The sequence below is a fragment of the Bombina bombina genome, chromosome 1 (assembly GCF_027579735.1).
Source record: "Bombina bombina isolate aBomBom1 chromosome 1, aBomBom1.pri, whole genome shotgun sequence".
Classification (NCBI taxonomy): Eukaryota; Metazoa; Chordata; class Amphibia; order Anura; family Bombinatoridae; genus Bombina; species Bombina bombina.
This window is the reverse complement of record NC_069499.1, coordinates 44,311,956-44,334,762: the sequence shown is the minus strand read 5'-3', so window position 1 is coordinate 44,334,762 and position 22,807 is coordinate 44,311,956. Positions and strand designations below refer to the sequence as shown.

General features: G+C 39.5%; 1 protein-coding gene across 2 annotated transcripts in view; it reads left to right on the top strand.

Moving 5' to 3' along the window:
• AP5M1 (adaptor related protein complex 5 subunit mu 1) overlaps positions 1-17,351 on the top strand; it is a 77,496-nt gene extending 60,145 nt beyond the window's left edge. For both annotated transcript variants that reach the window (XM_053697330.1, XM_053697328.1), the window contains exon 9: positions 13,803-17,351. In XM_053697330.1, the coding sequence (XP_053553305.1) occupies positions 13,803-13,885 (83 nt within the window). In that variant the 3' untranslated portion in view covers positions 13,886-17,351. The remainder of the gene's footprint in view (positions 1-13,802) is intronic.
• Positions 17,352-22,807: the final 5,456 nt, after the last annotated feature.

Below are 22,807 nucleotides of genomic sequence, written 5' to 3'. Positions count from 1 at the left end.
GTTTTAAACAGCACCGGAGTGTGTTGTTTCTTCTCAGGCAGTATTAGAAGAAGAATCTACCTGAGTTTGTGTATGATCTTAGCGGACGTAACTAAGATCCATTTGCTGTTCTCGGCCATTCTGAGGAGCGAGGTAACTTCAGAACAGGGGACAGCGGGCAGGGTTCACCTGCAAAGAGGTATGTTGCAGTATATTATTTTCTAAGGAATGGAATTGACTGAGAAAATACTGCTAATACCAATATAATGTAAGTACAGCCTTAAATGCAGTAGTAGCAACTGGTATCAGGCTGTTATGTATGTATGTTGGCACTAAAGTATTTCTGGGGAATGGCACTTCACTAAGAAAATACGGTATACATATAACTTATAGCCTTTCTGCAGTGATAGCGACTAGCAACAGGCTTTTATTATTATTTTATATATTTAAAACGTTTACTGGCAGGTTAATCGTTTTTCTCTCTGAGGTACTTGGTGAAAATTTATGGGCATTATTTTCCACTTGGCTGTCGTTTATTTTGAATAAAATCAGTTTACTGAGCTTCCCCACTGCTGTATTATGAGTGGGAGGGGCCTATTTTGGCGCTTTTACTACGCATTAAAAATTCAGTCACAGTCTTCCTTATTCTCCCTGCATGATCCAGGACGTCTCTACAGAGCTCAGGGGTCTCCAAAACTAGTTTGAGGGAGGTAATCACTCACAGCAGACCTGTGAGACTGTGCTTTGACTGTGATAAAAACGTATTTATTTGATTTGTCAATCGTTTTTTGGTATTAAGGGGTTAATAATCCATTTGCTGATGGGTGCTATCCTTTGCTAAATTAATGCATTTCATATGAAAAATTGATTGCTATAACTAAACCGGTTCATTGTTATATCAAAGTGACAGTTTTTTTGTGTGCTTCTTAAAGGCACAGTAACGTTTTTTATATTGCTTGTAAATTCATTTGAAAAGTATTTTCCAAGCTTGCTAGTCTAATTGCTAGTTTGTTTAAACATGTCTGACACAGAGGAATCTCTTTGTGCAATATGTTCAAAGGCCAAGGTGGAGCCCAATAGAAATTTATGTACTAATTGCATTGATGCTACTTTAAATAAAAGCCAATCTGTACATGTTAAGCAAAATTCACCAGACAACGAGGGGGAAGTTATGCCGACTAACTTGCCTCACGTGTCAGTACCTGCATCTCCCGCTCAGGAGGTGCGTGATATTGTAACGCCAAGTACATCAGGGCGGCCATTACAAATCACTTTACAAGACATGGCTAATGTTATGACTGAAGTTTTATCTAAATTGCCAGAACTTAGGGAAACGAGACCACTCTGGGGTGAGAACAGAGTGCGCTGATGATACTAGGGCCATGTCTGATACTGCGTCACAATTTGCAGAACATGAAGACGGAGAGCTTCATTCTGTGGGTGACGGATCTGATCCAAATAAACTGGATTCAGACATTTCAAATTTTAAATTTAAGCTGGAAAACCTCCGTGTATTACTAGGGGAGGTGTTAGCGGCTCTGAATGATTGTAACACGGTTGCAATCCCAGAGAAAATATGTAGGTTGGATAAATATTTTGCGGTACCGACGTGTACTGACGTTTTTCCTATACCTAAGAGACTTACTGAAATTGTTACTAAGGAGTGGGATAGACCCGGTGTGCCTTTCTCTCCCCCTCCTATATTCAGAAAAATGTTTCCAATAGACGCCACCACACGGGACTTATGGCAAACGGTCCCTAAGGTGGAGGGAGCAGTTTCTACTTTAGCTAAGCGTACCACTATCCCGGTGGAGGATAGCTGTGCCTTTTCAGATCCAATGGATAAAAAGTTAGAGGGTTACCTTAAGAAAATGTTTGTTCAACAAGGTTTTATATTGCAACCCCTTGCATGCATTGCGCCTGTCACGGCTGCGGCGGCATTTTGGTTTGAGTCTCTGGAAGAGACCCTTGACACAGCTCCATTGGATGAGATTACACACAAGCTTAAAGCCCTTAAGCTAGCTAATTCATTTATTTCTGATGCCGTAGTACACTTAACTAAACTTACGGCTAAGAATTCCGGATTCGCCATTCAGGCGCGCAGAGCGCTGTGGCTAAAATCCTGGTCAGCTGATGTGACTTCTAAATCTAAATTGCTTAACATACCTTTCAAGGGGCAAACATTATTCGGGCCCGGTTTGAAAGAAATTATCGCTGACATTACGGGAGGTAAGGGCCATGCCCTGCCTCAAGACAGAGGCTAGACAGTCTAATTTTCGTTCCTTTCGTAACTGGCTTATGTGTTTCCACCCTTCCCGATGCTTCCTCGATTGATTGCCAGGATCAAACAGGAGAGAGCATCGGTGATTCTAATAGCACCTGCGTGGCCACGCAGGACCTGGTATGCAGATCTAGTGGACATGTCGTCCTGTCCACCATGGTCTCTGCCTCTGAGACAGGACCTTCTGGTGCAGGGTCCTTTCAAACATCCAAATCTAATTTCTCTGAGGCTGACTGCATGGAGATTGAACGCTTGATTCTATCAAAGCGTGGATTCTCGGAGTCAGTGATTGATACCTTGATACAGGCTAGGAAGCCTGTTACCAGGAAAATTTACCATAAAATATGGCGCAAATACTTGCATTGGTGCGAATCCAAGAGTTACTCATGGAGTAAGGTTAGGATTCCTAGGATATTGTCTTTTCTACAAGAAGGTTTAGAAAAGGGCTTATCCGCTAGTTCGTTAAAGGGACAGATCTCAGCTTTGTCCATCCTTTTACACAAACGTCTGTCAGAAGTTCCAGACGTTCAGGCTTTTTGTCAGGCTTTGGCCAGGATTAAGCCTGTGTTTAAAACTGTTGCTCCACCATGGAGCTTAAACTTAGTTCTTAACGTTTTACAGGGTGTTCCGTTTGAACCCCTTCATTCCATTGATATCAAGCTGTTAACTTGGAAAGTTCTGTTTTTAATGGCTATTTCCTCGGCTCGAAGAGTCTCTGAGTTATCTGCTTTACATTGTGATTCTCCTTATCTGATTTTCCATTCAGACAAGGTAGTTCTGCGTACTAAACCTGGGTTCTTACCTAAGGTAGTCACTAACAGGAATATCAATCAAGAGATTGTTGTTCCTTCATTGTGCCCTAATCCTTCCTCAAAGAAGGAACGACTGCACAATCTGGACGTTGTCCGTGCCCTGAAATTTTATTTACAGGCAACTAAAGATTTTCGACAAACTTCTTCCCTGTTTGTCGTCTATTCTGGACAGAGGAGAGGGCAAAAGGCTTCGGCTACCTCTCTCTCCTTCTGGCTTCGTAGTATAATACGTTTAGCCTATGAGACTGCTGGACAGCAGCCTCCTGAAAGAATTACAGCTCATTCTACCAGAGCTGTGGCTTCCACTTGGGCCTTTAAAAATGAGGCCTCTGTTGAACAGATTTGCAAGGCTGCAACTTGGTCTTCACTTCACACTTTTTCGGAGGCTGTTTTTGGGAGAAAGGTTCTTCAGGCAGTGGTTCCTTCCGCGTAAAGATCCTGCCTGTCCCTCCCGTCATCCGTGTACTTTTAGCTTTGGTATTGGTATCCCATAAGTAATGGATGACCCGTGGACTGACTACACTTAACAGGAGAAAACATAATTTATGCTTACCTGATAAATTCCTTTCTCCTGTAGTGTAGTCAGTCCACGGCCCGCCCTGTTTTTTATGGCAGGTCTAAATTTTAAATTATACTCCAGTCACCACTGCACCCTATAGTTTCTCCTTTCTCGTTTGGTTTTCGGTCGAATGACTGGGTGTGACGTAGAGGGGAGGAGCTATATAGCAGCTCTGCTTGGGTGATCCTCTTGCACTTCCTGTTAGGGAGGAGTTAATATCCCATAAGTAATGGATGACCCGTGGACTGACTACACTACAGGAGAAAGGAATTTATCAGGTAAGCATAAATTATGTTTTTTTTTTTCAAATTTTTTAATTTGTTTTATCTACGGGTTGGATGGAATTGTATTATAAATTAGAGTTTCTTTAGGGGCGGAGCTACCTATCGAGCTAAGAGGAAGCAATCTGTTGAAGCTCCGTGGAAAATTAAAATTTGGATCGCTTTAGTTAATATAAACCTTCTCAAAAAGGACCCCAAGGGGCTGATTCATAAATACATATTGAGGAGTAAAGATCTTAATCATCCTATCACCTGGATGCAGCACTTATAGGGTGACTTTGAGGAACTGTGAACCGATGAGATAAGACAAGCCGCGCTGCCCTGCTACGTGTACCTGATTTAACACATATCAGCTCCGGGACTGTGGACTGCTGCCTAACACGTCGACTGAAGATCAGCAGCTGGTCTGTGACTCCGGATGGTCGGGGCTCCGCTCCGGAGCCGTTCTAGCAGCCTTGAGAATCACCGGAGGCACTGATAGCAGAGGACTCGGCTGACCCGATGCAGTTTTCTGCTTGAGACCTTTAGCAGAGGTAAACAGACACGGGTAACAGTACTGAGACAGATCCCCTGCCTTGTAACCCCATATAGTCACACTCAGAGCCATCTGGACGGGGGAACCACATAAAAGATCAAGCCACACAGAAAGGAGACCAGTGGCGCGAAAAGACGCCATTTTGGGGGCAGCTTAACACTGGGTAAAAATATAACGGCACTATCGGTGAGGGCCAGACCTTCTCATATAAGTATACCTGGTGAGAGAGATTAACAAGCACAAAGGCAGGTTGCTTCAATAGTTCCTAATACAGCCCATATACAGCTACTGAACACAGTTAAAGAAGCAACGTCTCAGAGTGAAGGGCTACATGTGTATTTTTCATTCCCCATGATCACCTAGACAAAGCACTCTTTAGGTCCTACAAGCAATAGCAATTAAACAACCTAGTGAACTCTAAGACAGAGCTGCATTGAGAGACTTATTATATTAATTTATAACCGCAACCTGAAGCTTATGCAGCAGCTAGATTCTTAACTACAATTTTTGCGCACATACAGAGCCTGCCCACAGGGACTTCACAACACCATAACTTGAGGGCTCTTTCATTGTTGCCCCGGGGACACAGCAGAGTGGCCTACAATAAAACTACCCTCAATCTCTATACCTGTGGGAATCACAGGAAGTCCCTGGAAGCTGCACTCAAGAGTACACACCTTCTGTTTGCCACGTGGCGCCTACCTCAGAACTGTACAAGGCGACAGACCTGGTCTGATATCAGGCCCCCTGCATTAAAGAAAACTTGAATAAAACCTCCCACGGACTCCCTCACCCCTCTCTCCAACGGATACAAAGAATTGGTCCCTCTCCTCCCTTTCCCGCCGGCTCACTTGCCTGCGGGTCATATCCCGGACACCTTTTTCCAGCATCGCCCAGAGGGAGCAACTCCCCTGGAGAGGGGCCCAAACGCTTGAGAGTCCCTGCTCACTGTATCCTGAGAGAATACTAAACGGATTCCCCAAGACAACATAGGGTTTTGAGTCCCTCCATAACTTGTGGCGTGCCCCCTTTTCCTTCTTCCCTCCTTCTGTTTGGATCCCCCGGTGCACCACAACATGTAATTTAATACCACAAGGTGTGCACCCCCGCCAGTCGATGAAGCTCTGGTAGCATACCAAGTGAAAGCAGGTTCTCATTAATATAAAACAAAATCATCTGTACTCTGGGTCGTTATTCTCACTTCATGATGTCTCAACCCCAAAAAAGGAAACAAAAACCCCACAACACGCCAAAGCGTACAGTGGCGGATCACTTTCAGCATCCGGGAAAACAGACCCAGGACAGATCAGAAGATGAAGGCTCGGACACGGGAAGTTTCTCAGATAATCAGTCTGACAAATTTCTCTCACACCGGATATCCAGAATGCCAGCTATGGATGGCAACTCCAACAATCTGATGGACTCTATTGAATCACTGTTGAAATCTCATCATGACTCATTGTCAAAGAAATTTGAGAGGTCTCCTTGGAGAATGTACAAATACGTTAGAACGCAGACAAGAAGATCTCACTGTCGATCACTCAAACCTTCTGGCCTACTCGCAAAGTTTGGCGGTTCAAATCTCTGATTTAGAACTCAAACTAGCGGACTTAGAAGACCGCTCACGCCGTAACAACATCAGGATCAAAGGGATCCCAGAGACGGCCACCCCTCAAGACCTGGAAGATTACCTACAAGAGCTATTCAAGGATATCCTGGGCCCTGAACAGACCAGTGACAACCTCATTGACAGAGTACACAGAGCACTCCGGCCCAGATCTGCGGATGAGGGGAAGCCTAGAGATGTTGTGGCTAGACTACACTACTACACGTTCAGGGAAAAGATCCTTAGAGCCCTAGCTAGAGTGAAGTCCTTAACGGGCAAATTTGCGGAGCTACAGATACCCGGATCTCTCACCCCACACGTTACAAATGCGCAGACACTACCAACCATACACCAGAATACTACGAGAAAAGAGCCTCAAATACAGATGGGGGTTCCCAGTGAGGTTATTCATCACGAAGGACAGCCAACAATTCATAGTCACCTCACCACAACAAGCGTGAGAGCTGCTACAGAAATGGGGCCTACTTCCTGAAGACCCAGAGGACAGGCTTTCAACATCTAACAGAGGGAATGGCCTCAGAGCCTCAGCACCAGTATGGAAACCTCTCCCACAGCGACCCCCTTCAGCATCAAAAAGGTCCCTGGCAACTGGAGAGATACCCACGCCTGGAGATACATAGAGAACCTGCTTACAGACCACAGAACTTACATAGCAGACCAACTGAACTCTTGTTATAAAAGAAGAGACACTTGCGGGATAATCTCGCACATTCCTTTGATGAGGATTCAAGGTCGCAGAAGAAGATGGGTGAGATGTTTAGAAAATTTATGTTAAACTTCTAAATTACTTTATATTGCTGTGCTTAGCCACTTAGATTCCAATAAGTATCAATGCAGACTTATTAGTACCTGCCTTAATTGTTCTTTTCATAGTGGACATGGGGTTATGTTTAATATTTTGTGGGGTATGACATGTATAGATGGGGTTTTGCTCAAATCTGGGGGTATTTAAGTTTAAATGGACAGCCGGAGAAATTGTACAGTTGAAACCGGCTGCCCCCCTTTGTGCACTCTACTATTTGACACACCTTACCTAGTGACTAACACACTATCTCTTTAGAGCCCAGCCTGACAGCAACTGGTACCCCCAGACCATACCCACGCTACATTAACCAAGGACTATCCTCCAGTATAACCCTCACATGTTTTGCTAACCAACTAAGATAATGTCCGTCTTGGCCTGCAGACGATTCACCCAACGAAACCGAACTGCTTATTATCGACCAGACAGACCACGTAAATTCACCGAGAAGTGAGGTCAGACACCACCACCCCTCCCCCCATGGACCACTAACAACAACTACCTTAATGGAACACGACCACCCGACGTACCCCACCTTTTTCACAATAGAGAACCCTATCTCATTGACAACCTAGAATCCTTCCTTAGTTTATAACTTCAGTCTCGTTCATTGCTTACTGTACGGTCTATATTGTTAAAACTGTTATATCAATGTTATGTTACTATATTATTATTAATGTTTGCCTTTTATGACTGCGGGGGAGCATGACCTTTCTCTGCTCGACTCCGCCCCACAAAATTAGTTGTGCCACCCTGGTTGATGCACCAGTGGAGACACTCATTGTGAAAGTGAACACCTAACACTTTTCCTTGACCTTGCCCCTAGGGCTCTCGACCCCTGAAATACGACAGGCACCGCAGACTTTGAGAATCACTACACCTAATAGCCAGGGCGACTCCCTCGTCAACCAACCCCATTCCCCACCTAACCCCTGTCCCTCCGGGACCCCACAAACACCACCTGAATGGCGCCCATCCGTATAGCCACCTTAAATTCGCAAGGACTAAACTCGCCCACCAAGAGAAAACTATTACTTAACTACCTACATACACACAAGGTCCACATACTATTTCTCCAAGAGACGCATTGGAAGGGAGATTTGCACTCACTTAAAAAGTCCCAGAATTATCCAATATGTGAAACCGCATCTAATGCAGAAGGGAAATCTCGGGGAGTGGCTATCCTAATTAGCAGAGATCTGACATTCACACCAGAATACATAGATAGAGACCCTGAAGGGAGATTTCTAATATTAGTATGCAAATTAAATGAAATACCATACACCTTGGTTTCCGTTCACGCCCCAAATACGAAACAAATCCCCTTTGTGCGTACCCTCCTAACGCGGGTGGATAGGCTCAAACGAGGACATCTAGTTATAGGGGGAGACCTCAACATGGTGTGGGATCCCCAAAAGGATAAGCAGTCCACCCTCACCGCACATGCGGACAGAAACATCTCCTCCACTTCCAACGCGTTCCGTAAAATTATGTATCAGTTTGACCTTTATGATGCATGGTGGTGTTTAGCACCCACCCAAAAAGATTTCACGCATTACTCTAAGGCCCACAATTCTTACTCGAGAATCGATTATATATTATGTGATTCTTGGTCCCTGGATAAGTGTGTGAACCCTGCCATCCAACCATGCACATGGTCAGACCACGATATGGTGTGCATAGACTTCTTTGCACTGCAATCCTTAACCACCAGACCCCCCTGGAGGCTTCCCGAACAGCTTCTAGCGGAGGGAGAACTTCCAGTACTGACTAAGACAATAGCCGACTTTTTGACACACAATGACAATGGCACTACAGATGTGAACATGGTGTGGGCAGCCCTTAAGGCTTACCTCAGAGGACATTTCATCAAAAAATTAGCCCATCTCCGTAAATCTAATGGCCACTCACTTACCAAGTTGTACGGAGATCTCCGAAAAATGGAGACAGCTAACAAGACATGCCCTGACACTTGTATAGCCCAACAGGTAGGACTAGTCAGGGAGGAAATTGCTAGGAGAGAAACACTGAAAGTGCAAGATAACCTACACAGACTCAAGCAGCTATATTATTACAAGGGCAACAGAGCAGATAGATACTGGCGAATAAGCTACGTAAACCTGCGCAACAGAATAGAATAGCCTCCCTCAACATACAAAGGGGCCCAGTCTACTCCCCTAAGGAGATAGGAATAGCCATTGAAAAATATTATTCCTCTCTATATAATATTGCAACTACTGAAACAACAGGCAGAGCTCACACGAGAGACATTCGCGAATTCCTAGAGAGCCTAGATCTACCCACTCTATCAGAGGAAGCCAAAGCCACACTGACGAAACAATTCACAAAAGAGGAAGTTAAGACAGCCATAGCTGGTCTATCCCCCCATAAAGCCCCAGGCCCAGACGGGTTCACAGCCTCTTTCTACCAGGCCCTGACCTCGGGGCTTACCCCACTTCTGCTCCGATTTTTCGTGAGTGTTGCACAGACAGGTAGATTCCTGCCAGAGTTCCTTGAAGCCAATATTATTACAATACACAAAGAAGGCAAAGACCCTACGCAATGCCCCAGCTATAGGCCCATTTCCCTTATAAACGTGGACGCCAAAATTTATGCCAAAATCCTAGCCAATAGGCTTAGCACACACCTACAAACCCTCATTCACCTTGACCAGGTGGGATTCGTTGTCAACAGACAGGGCTTGGATAACACCCGCCGCCTCCTCAATATCTTTACAGAGGCAGCTGACCTAGGCCTCCCCATGCTCACCCTGTCACTAGATGCCGAGAAGGCCTTTGACAGGGTGAGATGGGAATATCTATTCCAAACTCTAGCAGCCTTCGGTTTGCCCAACTCCTACATTAGGGCTATTAAGGCCCTATACTCCTCTCCCACCGCTGTGTTAAGGGGTCTGGGATTCTGTTCCCCCATGATACGGATAACCAACGGGACCCGACAAGGGTGCCCCCTATCCCCTCTCTTGTTTGTCCTCGCAATTGAACCTCTCGGGGCAGCTATTAGAAGGAGCCCTGAAATTCATGGACTCCAACTCCACGACACTGTCCAGAAACTAGCCCTGTTTGCAGATGACCTTACATTCTTCCTCACGGACCCTATGGACTCCCTCCCCCCATTGTTTAGATTACTGCAACGATTTGGTGAACTCTCGTACTATAAAATTAACGTCGGTAAAAATGAAGTCTATTCTATTAACATTCCTCCCGAAGACAAAAACAAAATTCAGCTCACTTACTCTTTTAAATGGTCAACTAGAGGTGTGCGACACTTGGGAGTGTTCCTCTCCCATTCCAAAACTATAACCATTAAAGAAAATTATGAAAATCTACTCAAAGAGATTACATTAGATCTCAATTCCAAGAGGTTTAGCGAGATCTCTTGGCTGGGCAGAGTAGCAGCCCTCAAGATGATGGTACTTCCCAAGCTCACATATTTTTTCCGTTGCATACCGCTTTCAGTCCCTCTGCCTTTGGTTCGGAAGATACAGACTCTCTTTAATGCCTACACCTGGCACGAAAAGAGACCCCGTGTGGCGGCCCACATCCTTCAGACTCCCGTAGAGAGAGGCGGTATAGGCCTCCCAAACATTAGGAAATATCATGAAGCTGCGATGATCACCCATGCTTCGGCATGGGGCCGGAACCTCCCTATAACTAGATGGAGAGAATTGAAGCAGGCCTCACTCCCGGCGTTTGTAGACCTTGAGGATCTCCTCTGGCTACCCCCACATTGGCAGTCCAAAATCTCTATCTCCAACCACATAGTCAAGGGGTGCCAGGAGAAATGGCTGAAGCTTAGACATAGCAGACTCATTGCTCCTCACCCATCACCAGTGCACTCCATACGAGGGCTCCTATATGGTCTACCCGAGGCCCATGCCAGCTCATGGGCTACCACGGAAATCCGTGACCATCAAGATTTTTATGAAAATAAACAGTTAAAAACACACTCGGCTATGCTAGCCTCACCCTCACTGACCCCCAGGTTCCATTTTTACCTGCTGAGGATCCGATCTCTAATGAGATCCTGGGGCTTCATGGAGGACCAACTCCGAGATCTTTCCCTATGGGAAGCGCATTGGAAAGCGAACCTCCAACTGTATAAACCTCTCTCCACGCACTACAAGTGTTTAATCGAGGATTATATCCCAACTAAGACAATCCATATGGAGGCCTGGGAAAGTGACCTACAACTGGAACACCCCCTTGAAGCATGGGTAGAGGCAATTAGTCATACTAAAAAAGCCACCCATTGCGTCACTCTTTACGAGTTGTACTTTAAGATCATCACAAGGTGGCACCTAGTTCCCACCAAACTCCAAAAATTGTATCCCGATCACTCTCCCATGTGTTGGAGGGATTGTGGAGAAAAGGGAACCCCACTCCACATTTTGTGGACCTTCCCGAAACTCGCTAACCTATGGCAGAGGGTGGAGACATTGTGCAGAGATCTGGGCCTGGTTGACACGCTTCCTCCCTCACTTGCTATACTACACCTAGGGATAGATTCTCTACCCAGGTTCAAACGGAGCCTACTTATAGGCATTCTTATCTCCACCATGTTACTTGTGGCCAGAAATTGGAAAAAAAATCTACCCCCCAGGTGGCAAGGGGTAATAGACTGTGTCAACTACATCAAAAACATGGAAAATTACGTATACAGGGAACGCAGACAACTGACAGATTTCTGCCTAATTTGGGAACCATGGGACTCCTACTGGACCCGTAAAACCACGTAAACTGATACGCCCCTAACTAATTAGGGACAACTTTGTAGATGGTCTACCCCTCTTTTACCCTCCCGGGACTCACCGAAGCTGATTAGGCCCTTAGGAAATGCCCCTGACTCCCCCCTTAAAAGAGAGCCAAACGTGGGATGAGGGAAAGCCCCTAGATGAGTAGGTTTGGGCCCTCCTGATCCACACGCCTCTCCCAATAAGTCATGGGAACCTTCGTTCCCTGTGGCTCAGTGAAGTCTGTAGTGCTTGGATGCTGATGTCGAGATGCTCTAGCGGACAGTTCCGCTTAACTAATGGCCGTCTCAATTGTGTTACAACTAAGAAACATCATATGCTATGGTAAAGTCTTAAGAGTTTTTTCTCTTTACAGAACAAATAACGGCCTCTGTAAAAACGAGGTTACATTGAAAGGGGTGACACGGACACTCCACTAGAATCAAAGTTTATGTTTCTCATGTTATGATGTTACACTGTTATGTTTTTAATATATAATGTATAAGCTGTATGAGACTCTTATACCTCAATAAAAATTTATTTAAAAAAAAAATAAATTAGAGTTTCTTTTTAATGTTCCCGTCCTGAATACTGCATGAGGTGTCTCTGTCCAACAGAATTGCTGTATGAGTTGTCCTATGGGCAGTGGTTTGTGTACACACATGCATTTCATTCTGGATGCAATATAAGCTTCAGAAGCTTTATCTTAAAGGGACATTATACAATAGATTTTCTTTCCATAAATGTTTTGTAGATGATCCATTTATATAGCCCATCTGGGAGTCTTTTTGTAACTATGTATAGTTTTTCTTATTTTTTAAGAACACAGAGTTATATATGAATATTGGTGTATACTGTTGCTTTTTAACTTTTTTATATAAAAAAAAAAATTAAATTTAAATTCTCCTCTCTCTCTCATATGCATAAAGGCCAAAAAAGTTCAACCAGGTCCAGGTCCCACTTAAAATATAGTAAAAATTGCTTTGATGGACAGAAATAGTCTGACAATAATTACTTTTTAAAAGAACCTAAAAGTTGTAACTTTTTTTTGGGGGGGGGGGGTGATCATCAGCCAGTGAGCTTTTACACACCAGACTAATAATGCTGATCCATGCTTTTTCTTTTTTTTTTAAATATTTTTCTCTATGCAAAAATATTTTAACATGTTTAAATAGTGTGTTTTCATATGCAAGATAGTCTGATTTATTTTTTTGCAAAACAATTCATTTAGGAAGAAATGTCACACACCAGACAAGTCATAGTTTATGCATGAAGTGTATGAAATGTACATGCAGCAAAATAAACACTTTAGGCTTTTATTACTTTTCTAAGATATGATCTCAAATGTCCTTAATTTATTTGTCACAATAAAATCTTAATATTATTTATGTTTGTACACAAGCACAGGTTGTAAATTATTCTCTCCTTCAGTGTGTTCCCAATGATTAATTTTACTCACTGGATTACAAATAATTCCTTTAGCTCTATTTTGACATTTGAATCGGCTGTTTTTTTTTTGGCCTGGTAAAACATCCACCTGTACTGAAAATTTCAATACTGCAGTATTGGCCACGTAAACAAGAAAAACATCAGAAATCAACCTCCTGGTGGGGGAGCAATGAACTCCATAGAATTGAAAAGGATGTTCCTGCAGTAGCTTTGAATACAATAACCTCATCAGCTGATTACCTGAGTGCATTGTTCCTTTAAACAGAAGAGTGTTTAGAGGCTTGTGGGAGAGTATGTGTTATTAAAGGGATATGAAACCCAAATGTTTTGTTTTGTGATTCAGAGCATGCAATTTAAAAAAAAAAGTTTCCAATTTACTTCTATTAACAAATTTGCTTTGTTCCCATGATACTTTGTGTTGAAGAGATACCTAGGTAGGAATCTGGTGCACTACATGGCAGGATATAGTGCTGCCATCTAGTGCTCTTGGAAATGGATAACATTCTTGCAAAACTGTTGCTATATAGTGCTGCAGATACGTGCAGGCCCTGAGCTTTTTTAAAAAAAAAGATACCAAGAGAACAAAGAAAATTTGGTAATAGAAGTAAATTAGAAAGTTGTTTAAAATTGTATGTTCTATGTGAATCATGGAAGAAAAATATTTTGTGTCCCTTTAAAGGATCTTCCTGTGCAGATGCTGATAATACGCTGTCTTTTTATTTTGCAGCTCGAGAGCTCATTGCTTCTGACTATTACATCTGGAATTCTAAGGCTCCAGCACCAGTTGTATTCAGATCTCTTGTTACATGAACCTTCCTTTGGATATATCTGATGGAAATAGAAAATAAAGAAATGATGGGATTAGTGTTATTGTAATTACTTTTGTATGTGCATTTATTATGTTATTTTATGGTTTTTATCTTGTGATTTTCATTCTTTTTTTCATGTTAATCATAGTGAACATTTTTAAAAATACAGGTTTGGATCAACAGAGATGGCAACTTGGATGGAATATAAAATGCCTTTTAATTTATATTTGCACAGGGCTCGAAAAACCCAGGTGCCATGGAGCCACTGACACCTTAAAATTAGGCCCTGGCGCCCTGGATAATAGTCCCAAAACACCCATGGTGCCTCCCATTTGCCCTGCCATCCGCTCCCACTGCACCTAAAATTTAGCTTGTTGAGCCTGGATTGTTTCTAGACCTTGCAGCTGTGAAATACAAATCCAACATTTATTGGGTTGTTACATAGGGGCCTATTTATTATTGTGCGAGCGGACATGATCCGATAATGTGGATCATGTCCGCTGCACATCGATAAATATTGTGGTTAATTTATCTAACTCCCCTATTTCTGATGATGAATCATGTGTGTTAAACAGGGGTTTATCTTTCTGCCCTCGTAATGACTGCAATTTCTTCCAATTACACAAAGATCTTTTTAGATTTTTTAGAAACATTCGTTTACAAACTCTTTGTTTTGATAGGGATATGGGAACTACCATTAAGACTGACAATAAATTGAATTTAAAGAAAGTGGGTTTGAGAAACAAGAGTTCCTATATGCCTAATCAAAACAATCATAGTGTTGAAACCTTTGTTAACTTGGTATTACATGACATTGACTTATTAAAACATAAATTGGATAAACAGAAAATTGCTAGTAAGGGCAATGATAAACGTTCCAATAAGTTACATACTAATAAGAGTTGTACTGATGTTGCTATTAAACATAACTTTTCTAAAATAGACTTTGCAGCTTTAAAATCTCTTCAATCTAGGGATAACGTCATACTAAAAAGTGCTGATAAAGGCGGAGCCATTGTCATTTTAGACAAGGAATACTACATTAACGAAATTAAAAGCCAATTAAATAACACCTGTATATAGAAGGTTATCTAACAATCCAATTTTTTTAATACAGAAAGAACTTGGTACAATATTGCTAAATGTGGTAAATAATGGGATTATTGATAAAGAACTAGCAAAAGTTTTGGAAATTAAACACCCCAAAACCCATGTGATTTATGCTCTACCCAAAATCCATAAAAACTATAGGGAACCTCCGGGCCCCCCCATAGTATCTAGTATAGGTTCTGTGTCTTCTAATATATCAATTTATTTAGACAAAATTTTGAGACCTTTTGTTGAAAATTCAAATTAATTTCTTAAGGACACCAGTGACTTTTTACTAAAAATTGAGGCATTGGGGTTGGGTAAATTTCTACTTTTTAGCCTAGATGTTGAAAGCTTGTATACATCGATTACCCATGTAAGTGGTGTGGGGGCTGTTAAATATGCTTTAAGTAATAGTGGAGATTTTTTTAGTGCTCAAACCGATTTTCTTATTTTACTATTGGAATTTGTTCTTTATTATAATTACTTTTTATTTCAGGGTAAATACTTTTTACAGATACAGGGTACTGCTATGGGTTCCAACGTTGCCCCCAATTATGCTAACTTGCTAATGAATCTATTTGAACAAAAATTTGTTTTTGCCAATTTGGACTTCATTCAATGTGGCGCTACATTGATGATGTCTTTGGCATTTGGTTGGGCGATGTTGGAACCCTGGTTTCTTTTGTTAATGATCTGAACAGTTCTACTACCCATTTAAAATTTACCCTCACTTACAGTGAAGAGGAGTTAAAAGAAAATTATTAAGGTTGGAGATTCCCTTAAGGTTGACCTGTTTCGGAAACCGACTGACCGCAATAGCATACTACATTTCGATAGTGCCCATCCATTAGCTCTCTTAAAAGCATTACCTAGAAGTCAGCTATTAAGAGTTCGACGCATTGTAACTGATGAAGCTTTATTTGATCTTAGATTGAGGAAATGATTCCCTTAAGGTTGACCTGTTTAGGGAACCGACTGACCGCCCTAGCATACTACATTTCGATAGTGCCCATCCATTAGCTCTCTTAAAAGCATTACCTAGAAGTCAGCTATTAAGAGTTCGACGCATTGTAACTGATGAAGCTTTATTTGATCTTAGATTGAGGGAAATGAGGGACTGCTTCATTGAGAGAGGCTACCCTCTGACTCTAATTGAAAAAGAATTGGATCCTATATTGTGCATTCCAAGAGAGAGCCTTTTGAGCTTCTAAAAAGAAAAAAAGTGTAAGATTCACCGGATGGTCTTTGTCTCTGAGTTTAACTCCCAAAGCCACTTAATTCAAAATATTATCAGAAAACATTGGGGCATTTTGAAAAAGTGTAATCCTAACATACTTGAGTTTGTTGATATGCCTATGCCAGCATTTAGAAGAGGGGTTAATATCCATCAAAAATTAATTAAATCTGATATTGGGGCTGTAAAAGCTCTTGATAAGCAAAGATATCTAACAGATAAGAATAATGGATGCTTTCCCTTTCTTGGTTGTTCTTGTTGTGGGAATATGACTAAAGGGTCATCTTTTTTCCATCCCAAATCTGGTAAAAAGTACACCATCAAGGGCTTCCACACTTGTAATACCCAATATGTTATATACCTTGTCAAATGCCCTTGTGGGCGGGGCTATGTGGGGGAGACCACTAGATATATCAGAGATAGAATTATTGAACACAAGAGTTCAGTTAGGAATAATTTACTTGCCCTTGTCTCCTGTCATGTTTCAAGAATGGGACATGCCATGGGCGGGGCTATGTGGGGGAGACCACTAGATATATCAGAGATAGAATTATTGAACTCAAGAGTTCAGTTAGGAATAATTTACTTGCCCTTGTCTCCTGTCATGTTTCAAGAATGGGACATGCCGTCAATCAGTTACGTTTTCAGATTATTGAATTTGTTCCCAGACCAAGGAGGGAAGGGGACAGAAATGTATTATTAAAACAAAGGGAATGCTTTTAGATTTTCGAACTAGGCACTATGGAACCGGATGGTATGAACAGGGATTGGGATCTTTCTGTATTTCTATAAATATAAAGACATAAAATAATTTCAGTTTTTGTTTTTGAGAGTGTAGGTGCTGACTTGAGAGTACTTCTAGTAATGTTTTTTGTATTTCCGTTAATTTTAAGGATATAATAAATTAAGTAATATTTGCATTTGCTTTTGATTCTTGGTAATGTTTTTACAACACTGTTTCAGAAATAGTTTAACATTGAATGCATGAAATGGTTAATTTTGTGAATACTCTTGGCTGCCCCCTTGTGGCGGTAGGGTATATAAGGATACTCTATATCAGTGTTTTTTATTGCATGATTAAGGGAGGTGTGCTCCCGAAACGTTGCTGTTCTTTATGTGCTAAATAAATATTTGTATACCACATTTGCTGCCATCCCTCTTTGGCCAGTTTTGGACACCTTTTGGTCTTGGTGGGGGAGACCTGGTTGGCATGCAGTGGTCTGTTGTGCTGGATTGTTTCTAGTTTTTTGAACATCGATAAATAATGTGCAATGATGAAAGACAAAACATATAGCACTCTGGAGTGGATCATTATAAAACAACACTTCTAATGAAAATGTTACATACTACTCATATGCTAAATCACTTGAAAAAAATTATTTATGGGATATACTACTCATATACTAAATCACTTGAAAAAAATTATTTATAGGACATACTACTCATATGCTAAATCACTTGAAAAAAATTCTTTATGGGACATACTACTCATATACTAAATCACTTGAAAAAAATTATTTATGGGATATACTACTCATATACTAAATCACTTGAAAAAAATTATTTATGGGACATACTACTCATATACTAAATCACTTGAAAAAAATTATTTATGGGACATACTACTCATATACTAAATCACTTGAAAAAAATTATTTATAGGACATACTACTCATATACTAAATCACTTGAAAAAAAATTATTTATAGGACATACTACTCATATACTAAATCACTTGAAAAAAATTATTTATGGGACATACTACTCATATACTAAATCACTTGAAAAAAATTATTTATAGGACATACTACTCATATACTAAATCACTTGAAAAAAATCTTTATGGGACATACTACTCATATACTAAATCACTTGAAAAAAATTATTTATAGGACATACTACTCATATACTAAATCACTTGAAAAAAATTATTTATGGGACATACTACTCATATGCTAAATCACTTGAAAAAAATTATTTATGGGACATACTACTCATATACTAAATCACTTGAAAAAAATTATTTATAGGACATACTACTCATATACTAAATCACTTGAAAAAAATTATTTATAGGACATACTACTCATATGCTAAATCACTTGAAAAAAATTATTTATAGGACATACTACTCATATGCTAAATCACTTGAAAAAAATTCTTTATGGGACATACTACTCATATACTAAATCACTTGAAAAAAATTATTTATAGGACATACTACTCATATACTAAATCACTTGAAAAAAATTCTTTATGGGACATACTACTCATATGCTAAATCACTTGAAAAAAATTCTTTATGGGACATACTACTCATATACTAAATCACTTGAAAAAAATTCTTTATGGGACATACTACTCATATACTAAATCACTTGAAAAAAATTATTTATGGGACATACTACTCATATACTAAATCACTTGAAAAAAATTATTTATAGGACATACTACTCATATGCTAAATCACTTGAAAAAAATTCTTTATGGGACATACTACTCATATACTAAATCACTTGAAAAAAATTCTTTATGGGACATACTACTCATATACTAAATCACTTGAAAAAAATTATTTATGGGACATACTACTCATATACTAAATCACTTGAAAAAAATTATTTATGGGACATACTACTCATATACTAAATCACTTGAAAAAAATTATTTATGGGACATACTACTCATATACTAAATCACTTGAAAAAAATTATTTATGGGACATACTACTCATATGCTAAATCACTTGAAAAAAATTATTTATGGGACATACTACTCATATGCTAAATCACTTGAAAAAAAATCTTTAGCTCACCAGAGTAAGTGCTCTGTGAACAGTTAGAGCTGATGTAAACTGCAAGTTGGAAGAAAAGAAAAAATAGCCCATGAGCAGTGCTGGGCTCATGCATTTGCTGTTATCTCATGAGATTTCACTGTAAACTTCCTTAAACTGAATAGACTTGCACATGCCTGATGCACGCTCCCTTGGAAGTCCTGGGACTAAAGTCTCTTTACAATGGGGTAAATTTTACATCTTTTTTACATAGAGATGTTCAGGTGATATTTTCTAGTCAGCTTCTTACAGCTGTGCTGCATCACTTTCATGTGTTTAAACATTTGGGTGTCATGTCGCTTTAACTCTTCGTATATTACTATGCTGTTTATGTAACATGAGCCATGATATTTTTATATTACTGATTACAGTCATTGGCTCAGAATCATAGAGAATACTTTGAAAATGAGCTTCCTTTTTCAGGTCCCTTACAGATTTCATAAAGAATAAAGTTCCTTTGAAAAACGCTAAGCCTCACTTATGGGCCCTCACTGTGTAGTCAGTGAGAATAAGAATTTGCAGCCTTTCCTATATAAAACATATCTCACAGTGCAGTAGAGGAGATGGAAACAAGTAATTTCCTTGCCTTAAAGGGATATAAAACCCAAAATTGTTCTTTCATGATTCAGATAGAAAATATAATATTAAATACTTTTCCAATTGACTTTTATTATCTAATTTGCTTCATTCTCTTGGTATCCTTTTTTGAAGCAGCAGCAATGCACTACTGGGAGCTAAGTGAGCCAATAACACGAATCATGTTTGTGCAGCCACCAATCAGCAGCTCCTGAGCCTACCTAGGTATACAACAAAGTATACCAAGAAACAAAACAAATGAGATAAAATAAGTAAATTTAAGAGTAGTTTAAAATCACATGCTCTATTTCAATCATGAAAGAAAAAATGTGGGTTTCATGTCCCTTTAAGGATTTCTTGCATGTTAGAATGAAATGTTTATCTTTCAACAAAGAATAGTAAGAAAACAAAGCAAATTTGATGATAAAAGTAAACTGGAAAGTTGTTTAAAATGACATGCCCTGTCTGAATCATGAAACTTTAATTTTGACTAGACTGTCCCATTAAATATATTTATGATATATTTAAAATGATGGCAGGTGCCCTAGGTATGTAGTGTGGAAGCAAGAGCAAGATTTATATAAAGGGTTCATTTCTATGGGACAAAGCTCGCTTCTCACAGTTCTTGCAGGGTTATGCCCTTCATCTTTATAAATTTCACTTCTGTCTGATGAGATCATCCTCCCCCAGGCAGTTGGATTTATTGAATATAGAGAATTAACTCTTCTAACTTAATATAGGCACAGATATTGGATTACCACTTTGTACAAGTAATCGTTCTAATCTTATACATGATCCACCTGATTGTTTAACAATTGCAAATGTGTTAATGTAGTAGTGTTAATGTATTCAGAAAGTTTCACACTTGGAAGGCATATTAATTTATTGCAAAACAACAGAAATGTAGTATTATATATTATGGCCATTTATTACTTATCTGCAGCATGCCTTGGGGATGATTTTGACATTTTATGTGTTCCTTTGACTAAAAATGAAAGAGCATATTTTTGTGTGGTAATATACTTTGCTTGTTGTTGTTGTTGTTTTTTATTTGTTGTAAATGTGAGTTTGGGTGTTTCATATGTATTTTAAAGGGACATGAAACCGACATTTTTTTCTTTCATAATATAGAAAGAGTATGCAATTTTAAACAACTTTCTAATTTGCTTCATTCTTGTGATATCCTTCGCTGAAAAGCATATCTGGATAGGCTCAGTAGCTGCTGATTGGTGGCTGCTCATAGATGCCTCGTGTGATTGGCTCACCCATATGCATTGCTATTTCTTCAACAAAGAATATCTAAAGAATGAAGCAAATTAGATAATAGAAGTAAATTGGAATGTTTAAAATTGTATTATTTACCTGACTCATGGTAAAAAAAAAATGTGTTTAGTGTCCCTTTAAGAGCTTGGAATATCAGCTTTCATCTGTTAAAGACTTGATATTGGGATTGGCACATAAATTCAGCTGTGGAAATAATATTAACAGTTTGTGTTGGCTAAAAAATGTCCTTTTTCAATGTATCACTCACATATCAGGATAATATATCCTTTCTACTCAAACTAATTAGTATGTGATTCATTAAAAATCGGAAGAATACCTTTATGTGCATTTAAATGTAAAAAACACAATCTAGGGTGTTACGTGATTTTCATCTTCCTGGGTATTGAAAAAAAAACATTAAAGGGACAGAAAATACTTTGGCATTACAAGACTTAACTGTGATCTTATAATAAGTTTACATACTGACTTAGTGTAAAAACATTCTGAATAAATTAACACATTGTCAAACATGGACTTGTTACTTGAGTAGACACAACTTAAATATTTGCATTTTCTTAGGAAAACTTGCATTGATTTGCAGCACCTTATCACCTCTGCTGAAGACAATTTTCAGAGTTAAATTACAGAAAAAAATGGCAAATTGGCAAGTCTATTGCAAAGTGTTTTTAAACTAATCTGAATGTAATTGAATTTTAGTTTAGTTCTTAATTTATATTAGTTTTGTTATGTTGGTCAAATTGTATCCCTGCCGTTGAATTGACTTAAGAAACCTGCTAGAATATTGATGCATTTTTGGAATGACATCTCTCGTGACAAATTCACCAACTGCTACACAACACTCTGATGGATTTTTCATGGTGGCAGAGTTAATTTAAAACACAGTTATTTTGGACATACTACTAACAACTCCAATAGGTTCTACACATTTTTTAATCAAAATGTGTAGAGCAGATCTCACACCATGAAATAAAGCACCAAATTTTGGTTCTGTATATGGGGCCATATTCCTTGACTTCACGCGGTTAAAGCATCAGTTTGGTTCCATATTTAAGACTGTCTTGTCTACAGTGTCCGCAGTGCCAAAATCATCAGTTTTTCGTCCATTGTTGTTCTCATACAGCCGAAAAAAATCTTTTGATTTTGTGTAGAAATCTGTCACTTGAAGATACATTTTTGAAGACAAAGTCTGTTTCCCCAGTTTAGTAGATGACCTCTTTAATGTTCACTCTATGTCTGGGAACTCCTTAGTGTAATTAGCGACCTTTGAACTCAGCAGCTAATCCTGAGCTATTTTGTATTCCTTACCCATCTGTAAGACTGGACCTCTCTTTTCTTCAGAGTCCACTGCCACAATTAAAGAAGAAACAGCTGCATTTCAAAGGGATTCCAATTCCAGAAGGCTAATCGTGATTGACATGTTCTTATACTAAGCTATAGGAAAATAAGAGAGTCCTTTCTTGGGTTAAAACTTCAATCATTTTCTAAAAAAAATTATCTCAATATGGATGTTATTAATTTTCTTTGATAACAATTCTTTGAATATATTTAACTTGAAAGATGTTTGGGATCTTCAGTTTGTCTAAGAGTCCTCTTCGAAGGACTGAATAATGTCACATTTTAATTTGTATTGGGAAAATATTGGGCATGTAAAGCCTGTATTCTGCACGCCACTGGTGTGTATTTAATACAAGGAGAGATTATTAAAGCGGGTACATTGACAAGTGCTTATTTCTTGAGCAGTATCATTATTAATCTATGGCATAATTTAATCAAAGCTACACCTAACCAATATCTGTTGGAATTCTAAGACGTAAACAAATTGTGATACTGGTTGCTAAACACATCAATGCCAGATACGATTTTAAAAATATTAAATTAAAAGCAAAGCCAACAAAAGGAAAAGT